This window comes from Hoplias malabaricus, chromosome X2 (genome assembly GCF_029633855.1).
Source record: "Hoplias malabaricus isolate fHopMal1 chromosome X2, fHopMal1.hap1, whole genome shotgun sequence".
In the NCBI taxonomy this organism is placed as follows: Eukaryota; Metazoa; Chordata; class Actinopteri; order Characiformes; family Erythrinidae; genus Hoplias; species Hoplias malabaricus.
In genome coordinates, this window is record NC_089819.1 from 6029279 (window position 1) to 6039714 (window position 10436).

The 10436-nt window shown below is 37.3% G+C and overlaps 1 protein-coding gene across 2 annotated transcripts in view; it reads left to right on the top strand.

The window, feature by feature from the left end:
* The window catches only part of LOC136676242 (protein phosphatase 3 catalytic subunit alpha-like), a 58703-nt gene extending 48293 nt beyond the window's left edge, over nucleotides 1-10410 (top strand). The window contains exons 13-14 of one of the 2 annotated variants that reach the window (XM_066653098.1): nucleotides 2730-2756; nucleotides 5919-10410. In XM_066653098.1, the coding sequence (XP_066509195.1) occupies nucleotides 2730-2756; nucleotides 5919-6067 (176 nt within the window). In that variant the 3' untranslated portion in view covers nucleotides 6068-10410. Of the gene's footprint in view, nucleotides 1-2729; nucleotides 2757-5909 lie in introns of both variants that reach the window. The other variant, XM_066653099.1, reaches the window with a different exon arrangement.
* The last annotated feature ends 26 nt before the right edge of the window (nucleotides 10411-10436 follow it).

A 10436-nucleotide genomic window follows, 5' to 3' on the forward strand; every position in this document is an offset into this window, starting at 1 on the left:
CATCAATCCTCAGATTTAGGCTACAGTTATCTGGCTTTGTGGTATTCCCTCTGGAACTACAGTATATTGCTTACAAGCAATAAGCAAACAAAGTCAAGTGTGTCCAAAAGGAAAAGAGTGGTCAACCCTATAGGACAATCCTACCGTTTCAGCTTATATTATCTTGCTAACTGACTGGAAATCCTGTTTTGTGAACTAGTCTCCCAGGACCAGTGCACATCCTTTGTTTACAAACAGGAAAACAATCCGTAGACTATGCTTCTGTTGAGAACATCTTTATTGCTGTGAATGTTCATATAAACATCGTCCACTCTGTCTCAAAGGATTCCACTAGATTATTTTTCCCTGAGTTCTGGTCCTGTTGAAATGCTCAGTGTACAGATTTCTGTTTGGGTGCGATGCAGTGTTTTCACACCACTGAAAAAAAGGGAAAAAAAGTGAGGGGTATTTATAGCCCTGTCCTCTTGGCATCAGCAATGGCAGCTCTTTGCCTGCCCACTAAATCTCTGGTTGTACAGGACCTGTCAAAAGTTTGAACACACCCACTCATAGAAGAGTTTAGTGTGGATGTCTAAACTATGAAACAGTGCTGTCACAGTTGATTATAAAGTTAATCAAGTAATCTAGCCATTATTATCTAGTAAATATCCTTAAAACCCAAACTCTAGAACCCGACAAAAAGCATCATACATCAAGCTCCATTTATTCATGCAAGGTGTAAATATATTTAGACTGCAAATATGTGCCCAGCTACCCAGGTGGGTACAAATAACAATGTCAGCATAATTTCCTAAAATGGGAAAACTCACCATGTTGTACCCTTGCCATTAACGACTGCCCACAGTAGATGCCTATGATTTTGTGCTTAATTCTTTAAAACACTAAAGCCAGATAATCAGTGTTACACAACTGGTAATCCAAGTTCATTTGTCTGAAGAAAGACACTTACATCTTTACATTTGCCTCAGAAATGAGTTTCATACAGTGTGTGAATGGTTTATATGAATTTGACCATCAAATAGAACCAATCAATGGCTGCCTGCTGAGAGTGATGCATTATGGGAACAGCTCACTCTGAGTGGACAGAGTGCTCGCTGAGGCATCCAGAACCAAAAGAAAGGTCACTAAAGATCAGCAACAGGGGAAGTGAGAGAATCTGAAGGGAAAGTGGCTACACTAGGAGAGAAATGAGAGGAAAGTAGTGACCGTGTCTGTGCCATAATGCAGGTCTTCAAATAGATCTGACCTGGGGCTAAATTCTCTTTGGTCCAATCCCCAGCCATTTCTTTCCAACGTGGCCAGTCATGTAACTGCTCAGCAATGAAGCGACACTCTGAACTCTTTTCTTCAAAGTTATAAGAGGAAAACTGATGCCTAGAATTAGGTTTTTGATAAGAATATACTGTTAACTCCCAGAAAACGTCTGTTACAGGATGTACACTTTACACAGTCATCGTGTTAATTTATGGAAATCAAGGTTAAAGTTATGTCACAGATGTCAAAGAAAAAAAAAAAATAAAATAAATATAGAAATCAAGGTTAAACTTCATTTAAAATGAAAATGAGAAATATGTTGTGCCCTGCAAGCAGTGTGCAACCATAATTAATTAATATTAATATTTTTCATTAAAATATTTCATATTTCACATTTAGAAATCAAGGTTGAATTTTTAAAATGTAAATTTGTTTTAAATGGAAATTTAAACAAACTTTTTTACCATGGTGTTATGGATAGTTTGAACACAATTCAACACAAACTAGGGTCCAGAAAAATATTCACTAGCCTGAGGATCATGAAAATCCTGGTCATTGAAATACTTCCCAAAAGTATCCTTTAATGTTTTAGAGTAGAAAACGGTTGTGAACAAAATGTGTGAAGAACTTCTTTTAAAATGAAAAGAATCATCAGACTATAATTTTTAACCCTCAGAGCGTATTCCTATAGCCATACCTCAAACAAAAATGCACTCATTAATTTTTTTATACCAAGAATACCAGTGAATATCACACAATAAGACAAATGAGAGACAGAAAGACTATGGAGAAGGAGGGTGCAAGGTTGTCAGTAGCTGACAGTCTGTGGAATCAGCAGTAGATTGCAGTCCCTCACTGTGATCTTTTTATGTTCATGCCCCGCATGGAGGCTGTTGGCCTTCAGAGACCCAGCTGATGTGGTATTTAAAGGAGTTTCATACAGGAATAAACCAGTAATTAGGCAGCATTCTGATACTTGCACAAACACAGATTGGCAGGGGTTTTTCTTGGGTGCGGGGAAGCAGCAGTCCACTGAGGAGTTCCACATTATAAACAGCCTTGGTCCCTAACAACAATTATTAAACATTAGCAACAGCTATTTTTAGCAAAGAGCAATGGTTGACTAACAGTTTTTGATATGATGATTTGAAGAGATTGATGTGTGTGGATTTTTTTGAAAAACCCAGTCCAGTGCCAAACTTTTATATAAGGAATGAAGTAAGACTAACTGATAACTAGAGCTAATCACCTACGCCTCTGCCTCATCTGTGTACTTTCTGTACTTGCACCAGATTTGACAGATTCCATTTCCTTCTTTCTGACAGTTTTTTTTTTTTTTTTCCTTCCCCTACCCCCCTGAAATCAGTCTGTATCTTTTTGATCTGCTTTGTCTTGGTTTGCTTGTGAAAATGCAGAGAGTAATCACTGACATCTTTCTCTTTCTCCTCTTCATTTTGGGCTTCTTCTTAATGCAGCCACAGTCTTAGCAAAGGAGGGCAAAGGTATGCTAGTCACCTGTGGCATCTGCAGTGTGTTTTTGTCAACTTATTCCCTCCTCTATATCCAATGTGTTCTTCCTTTCCTCATGTGTTGATACCTTGTTTCTTTCCCTTTCTTTGTGCTGTTGTATCCTTGTTCATGTCTTAACACTGTAACTTAGACTCAGAAAGTGACTCTTGCACACAAGTTAATAGCATGTGGTGTTGTAGCAAGTCTGTATTTGATTTGTTTTGTTTATCTACCTTTCGGTAAAATTAAGCCATAAATTGCCTGATTATTATGTTCCGGCACATGAAAAAAAAAAAAAAGAAAAATTGGGCTGAATTCACAAAAGCTTCCCTAAGAACAAACTTACGAAAGATCTTAAAATAAGCACTACAAAGTTCATAAATGCAGTTCTCCAAATAATCTGAAGTTCTCAAATATTGTTTTGCGATAGTCTTAGTTATTTTCTTAAGAAACTCTTCATTCAGGCAGTTTGTAATGAAGCATTTCATGCTGCATTTTACAGTTTATATATGCTGTGAGCCACATTTTTAAAATAGAATCCACCATTATTACTAGAATCCAGTTAAATCTGTACAGCGGACAGCAAAATGAATAAAGTGTACAAAAATAGCCAACAGGGGAAAAAACACACAAAGATTTGTTTGCCATTATTTTCCTTATGTACAAACTAAAAGTCTCCATTTTTAATTGTGTTAAGTTCGACATTGACAGCAATTCATCTAAATTTTTGGGTCTGGAGCCCACCTAGAATCACTGACGCAAGGCGGGAACACACCCTGGAGGGGGCGCCAGTCCTTCACAGGGCAACATTCACTCACACCTATGGACACTTTTGAGTCGCCAATCCACCTACCAACGTGTGTTTTTTGGACCATGGGAGGAAACTGGAGCACCTGGAGGAAACCCATGTGGACACAGGGAGAACACATCAAATTCCTCACAGACAGTCACGGAGTGGGACTCTGGAGCTGTGTGATAGCGACACTACCTGCTGCACCACCATGCCGCCCTATGAATATAATTAAGAACGTACATTATTGAAGAATACAAATTGTTCTTAGAATTTTTCTTAAGAGAAAATTTTAAGGGATTCAAAAGATTTTGAAGAATAACTATTAATCTCATCTTTTATCTAATTTTATCAAAAAATGTATGGCAGAGGGTTTCTTAGTCAAGGAATTGCTGGGGCAAGACCCTTCAGACACTTCAGTAATGATAAAAGAAAAGTAATAGGTCTTCCATTGGTTACAGAAGCCCAGTCAGCTCCTAAGCTGAAACACAGCTAGAAAGTTAAAACCCCCAAATCTAAATTAATATTTTTGACTACAACATAATATAATTTCTTAAAATAAGACAAAAATGCCTGGCCTTAAAACCTCTTAGTATCAGGAAAGGAAATGAGTATTCATAAACTGTTACAGAAGACCAGTGCACTGTCCCGCCAACTCTGCCTGCTAGTCCCAGGCCCTCTGCTAGAGCTGGCTAATTCCTGGGTCTTGCTTTTGATTGGTCGAGGATTCAGGTCTTCTCAGCGCTGGGTATTTTCAGATTCTAATCTTGTTACTTTCAACACACCTCCAGAGGCAGCCTTCTTTTCAATTCCAACCTCTCTCTCTCGTATACTCTGACTACTGTAATGTGGTGAAGTGCAAACAAACACTTACTTTACGCACACCCACGTACTCTTGGGGTGTTAAGTGTGCCACACAGCAAGACGCTTCCGAGTCAACGACCCGGTTTACGCACCACTGAGGAACAGAGAGCAGCCTTTCTTGCCTTTTCCCTTCCACCAAGGAATGAATGGGCCAGTTGTGTTTGCTCTTTGAACTGTAACAAATTTTCTTTGGCCATAGTCCAGCATGTTTTTAGAATTATGAGTAAAGAAAAGAAAAAAAAAACTCTTTGTGCAAGAATGTCCTTTTCTGTCTGGGCATGTTTTGTGGTTTTCGTGTATGTGAGTGCTGTGGAAATCTTGTGTTTTTAGTGTATTGTGTTGCATGTGTTGTGTTTTATTCTTAAGTCATAATTAAGAAAATATTGTTTGCTTTTCAAAAACTGTACCACAATCTTAGTCCAAAAGCTGCAGCCTACAACACTGAGTTTGAATCAGGTTTATTTATATATTTATGTATTTATTTAATATGGGATGCTCTGGGTGATTCCAGTCATTTTGCAAGTCATTTTGTTTTTGTTTTCTGCTGAATTAGAGCTATCTCAAATAAGAAGAATACAATTCAATATGTGCAATTTTAATCCATTTGATTACAGTTATCGATCAGTTGCATCCAAAAGTCAAAGAGCATTAAAAATATAATTCATACTCTTTACTGCTTAATTAAGTAGTAATATGCAGCATCATATTGACACATCATAAGTCAGTTATCAGTGCGTGGTTTAATAAAAATGAAGGCCATAAATATCAACACAATGTTTTATGGTAAATAATAATAATATAATAATAATAATAATAATAATAATGTTCTGGAAAAGTCATCCTAGTAATAATGTAGCAATAACCTAGAAATGTATTGCCAGCTAATGGCTTGTGAAGCCTTACAAACATTGTATTCCTTCCTTACTTTGTTTCTTGAGTGTGTTGTTTTTTGTGTTCTGCTGCAATTAAATATCTTTTGCTGCTGCTAGTATGCAATATTAACTCTGAAATTCTGTTTTTTCTGCGGCACACTTTCTCTCTCTCTCTCTTTTGGTAAGCTAATTTCTGAAGCAGATGAGTCTGTTGTGGTGTCTGTGTGTTTTTCAGAAATGTTCACCTGAATATATTGGTTACGTGTTGCGATTAAAGGTTTTTAAGATATATTCTCGCATTCCACACAAAATATACAAAGCCTGCTGTAATGTTTTCATACATAGATTTTTATTGATTTTTGCTACTGTCTTGAAAACCATGTCTTCTTGAAAGCCAGTAATTCCCTTTTAAATAAAAGTACAAAGAAATCAGGGATTTTCAAAAGGTGCTTGTAGTTCTTAGGAAGCCACATTTTTTCACATCTATAATCTAGAGGGCACTGCTTTACAAAGATTGCTGATGTCTGATCCCAGTCCAGTTCTTCTAAACTTTTTCCTCATATTTTCCCCTGGCTCCATCCCTTCTTCCCTACTTCCCATTATCCCATCTTCTCCGGCAGCCATCCAAGGCTTCTCCCCCACGAGGAAGATAAGAAACTTTGAGGAGGCGAGAGGCCTGGACAGGATTAATGAGAGGATGCCCCCGCGGAAGGACGGCCAACAACCACCCGGAACGACAGTCAATGAAAAGAATGGCACAGAGACTGGGAAGGCATAACAAGGGGACCATTCCTGACCCTCACATCACTCCATCGCAGTATTTGCTCTCTCTCTCTCTCTCTCTCTCTCTCTCTCTCACACACACACATATATATGCTCTCTCATGTCCTCTAGAGACAGAACCCTCGTCTGCCCCCAAGAGCAGGGGAGGGCCCAGGACATGTGGAGAGAGACAGTCCAGAGAAAAGAGAGAGAGACAATGTATTACCACGAGAGATTTTATTTATTAAAAAAAGAAATGTATTAGATGTATTTGCTAGCAGTGTTTTAAAACATGAACAAATTTTTAAGAAACACTCCAGATCACCCCCCATTCCACAGAGGCAAAGCGTTCGTGATGTGTCAAATGTGAGTCACCCACAAGAAAACTAAAGGGCCAATAGGTTATGTCCTACATCTTGCGGTGCTTGGACACAACTACGTCCAGATTCCAAATACTGATGTGCGTGATCAGTTGTACATTTGTAAGGCATTTACAGAGCAGAAGCTAAAGGGAACCATGTTAGACATCACTGAGAAGAATTCATAACTTTCATACTTTCAGAGCTTTAGTGAAAAACGATATATTTTAACACTGAAGGATCGCCAGCGTTAACTGCAGCTGCTTTTCTGTGCTAGTTTGCACAACGCTCGCATGTGTTGCTTTGTGACCAGACAAAGGAGCCATAACAAGTGGCATTTACAGCTTTGTTGGGTTATGACTTTAAAACTTTGCTGGAGGTTTTATGTTATGAGGTCATAAACAGACATGGACTATAACAGGAAAACAGTATGACGCTTTACAGCAAAGACTGCACATGACATATTAATTCTTAGATGTTTTAAACTCCGTTATCATTTACGAAGGGATGGAAGACGTTTGATATTGCAACGTACACTCGGATCCTGCTGGATCTCTCCAGCACTTTAGTCAGTGACTGTGTGAATTACATATGTCTAATTTAAGCACTGGCGGCAGCTGAAAGTCGATGAACTCCGACTTGGCTCGGAAAAACAATCCTGAACCAAAGTTTGAGAGGAAGGGATGAGTTTTATATTGTATAATGAAGACCTGGTCTATGACGAGGTTTGGGTGCATTGTTCATACCCAAATGTACTTGAATTCATACAGCTGTTGTAGGCTACCTGTATAATCATGTAGGGAATGGACTGTACCAAATATTAAAACTAAGACGGGGGGGATGCAGTGTTATATCTGAACCCCATGCTCATACATTTTCCAATCATCAGTCCTCTGAGATGCTGTATTTTATCAAGTGCAGTACATAATGAAAGAAAGTTGATCCTGGTGTAGGTGTCACAAAGTGAATTTTGCTCTTTGGGTCTGGAACACTAAATGTATTTGCTTGCTCTTGGTTGAATGATGAAGTTGTGGCTCCCTCTGTTGGAGAGCCGAACCATCTCTCCTGAGTACAAAGGGAAATAGCATTAAGACTTATCTGTGTTTGGAAATCTGTTTTTTTTTTTTTTTTTTTTAGGGGTGGTGCATTTAAATGATGATTGACTGTGATAATGAGGCTAATTATAGTGACCAAAGTGATGAATGGGCAAGTAGCATAAATGAAAGCTAATGGTGTTCACAAGCTTCCTCTGAATTTTATGGTGTTTAAGAAGAGAATAAAACAAGCCGCTAAGCATTTTTATTGTAGAATTTTTGAAATGCTGTTTTTGAATAACAGTGGTGGTAGTACTGTTTCTTACTGTTGTGAGGCCTACTTTTAGGGTCAGTTTAGAATGAGTGTGAATGTTTCACAGTTGAGAGTTATTGGCCCAGTCCTCAAATTGCAGACCATGTTCAAGGGTGCTCATTTAAAATTCTTTACTTCTCTAGTCCATGAAAATTCACATTTTATTACGCAGAAAGGGAATTTGACCCTCCTTTAACTTCCCTTAATTTTCTTATCACTTTCCTTATGTCCAGTGCTTTACAACAGGTGATTAGGGTCAGGACATGGTAGCAGGGGTCAATTTCACAAAAGCAATTTGAGTCTCAGAAAATTTAGAAATGCAACCATGACTTCATCAATGTCCAGAAAAGACATGTATTTCCAAAAGTTTTACAGGAAAAGAAAATTCAAAAACTTAAATTTCAATGAAAGTCAATAAAAACACCCCCCCCCCCACCCCAAGTAATTTTGGAGCAATTCTATTGGTCCTTTCATCATGCTATTTTTACACAATGTGAAGGACATCTGCTGTGTTCAAATGTTGTAGTAATCTAAAAGTCTACAAAAACGGTGATAAATGTTTTTCTTTGGACAAAAACTTTTCAAAGTGAATAAAATACATCATACAAATTAGACATGATTCAAGGCCCTTATAATTGTCAAAAGTAATACTTTACATTCCTGGTGTGTAGTTTGATTTTTTTTTTTCCTCAAGTCACTGAAACAACAAATGTCACAACAGCTCATACCAGGGAACTAGAAAGCTATGCCTCATGGGTTTAAAAACTGTTTATGATCCAGAATCCAGACCAATAAATGGCCCTGGAGCAGGCTGGACATGCTGTATACATTACCATATTGATGTAAATCTAAGACAAATTCTGCGGTTCGATTAAACTAAGATTAAAATTAGCTGCTTTGTGAGACATGCTTGATCCCCTACATTCTTTAACCCTGGGGGTTATTATACAGAGCATGAATTCTCAGTTTGGGACTGTCCAGTAGGAAACTTCCTAGTTCTCTTCTTACTGGACAGGCGAACTAAGGGAAACCTAGGTGGATCTAAAAGATTCAGGGCTAGACAATCTTGGACGTTTTGCTGACCCATGATTATTTATTAATTACTATATATTTATTTTTTTTCTTAATAAAGAAGGTAAGACTAATTGGTGACAATCAGGTGTTTTGCTACAGAGTCGAAACATATACCGGACACTGTTTCCTTATAGGATTGAGTTTGTTTTGTAAGGGTAACCTTGCCCAGATCTAGTCCTAGGTGACTGCAGCAGTGCACAGTTTAGTGACTTCCCATATCATGGAGGTCGCCAAACTGTGCCCTGCTCTAACATCTCAGACTCGAACATCACAGGCTTTCTTCCAAAGTTCACACTTGCAGTTTTGTTTACATGTGTGCTTTAAGGTCAGTGTCCAATTGTCTCTCTAAACCCACAGTTAACCACTAAACCTACAGTTTAGACAACACTGAAGCAGTATTGAGTTTTTTTTTGTTTTTTTTTTAAATATCAGGACAAAAAACCTTAGAAATGTATCTCACAGAAATATGATGCCCACCTTTAAACTCATGGTTTTAACAAGTTCCTATATACTTTTAATGAACTCAGAAATATGCTGTGTTAGTGAACTCTTAAGCAGGGCCACCAAGTGTGGACTTCCGCCCAGGCCACAAATTTTGTTTAAGGGCTGAGTGCTTGAAGGGATCCCTGATATCTGTCCTTATTTTGCAGGAGTGTTTGCTTCTTTGTGAATGACTGTATTGGATCTGTCCTACTCTGTCACAGTGGGTGGCACACTTTCATTATATGTGCAATGAAAAAGTAGCTTTTTACAAGTCGGTACGATGTGAGTAATAGCATGGTAAGAATATGCTATGGTATGAAACATTTTGTTCTGTGTGGTAAAAGTTTTTTCCTTTATAAATTAAATGTTAATTTCCTAAGTGTTGCTAAATAATAATAATTCAGTACATGGACCTGTACTTCCATGTACTTTACCTAGTTCTTTCAAAAGCATATAGCGTTTTATAAAAATGAACATAATATAAATGAACACTGCTCCAGAAACAATGGAGTTATTATGCAACAGCTAGGAAACTGACATTCAATGTATTACGATAAACACCTTCTTACCATATTATTACTGTTATTACTGATTTGTAAAGTGTTACTGGAAAAGCTTAGGCAAAATTTTTTTAAAAGGTAAGGAAGGGGAAAATGGATAAGGTGGCTGGACATATCCCACACTTTGACCAGTTTATTAATACTGATACGCTTTGATTAAAGTTTAATGGATGGACAAATCCTTTTGTCATGCACTTGTAACGCAAGGCCACCATTTAATTCTTGATTTTATGTAGATGTATTACTTGAGAAAAAAGAGAAATAAAATGGAATACAGAAGAATTTGTAAATGGTCATGTATGGTTTGTTTGCTTTAACAGTTTTTTATGAAAAATTGAAATGTGTAAAATATGTAAATTCACCAGTCATTATTTTTAAAATATTTGGTTAATTTTTTTCACAGTTAAATCCTCCAGGTTTTAAAGCATTTTTGTGTAACATATTATTGTAATTAAAAGTTCAAACATTCTACATATTTTTTTGTTATTTTATGATAACTTTATAGGATTAAAAATGACAATTGGCAAAAAAAAAAACCCAACAACATTCTTTTACAGCACTC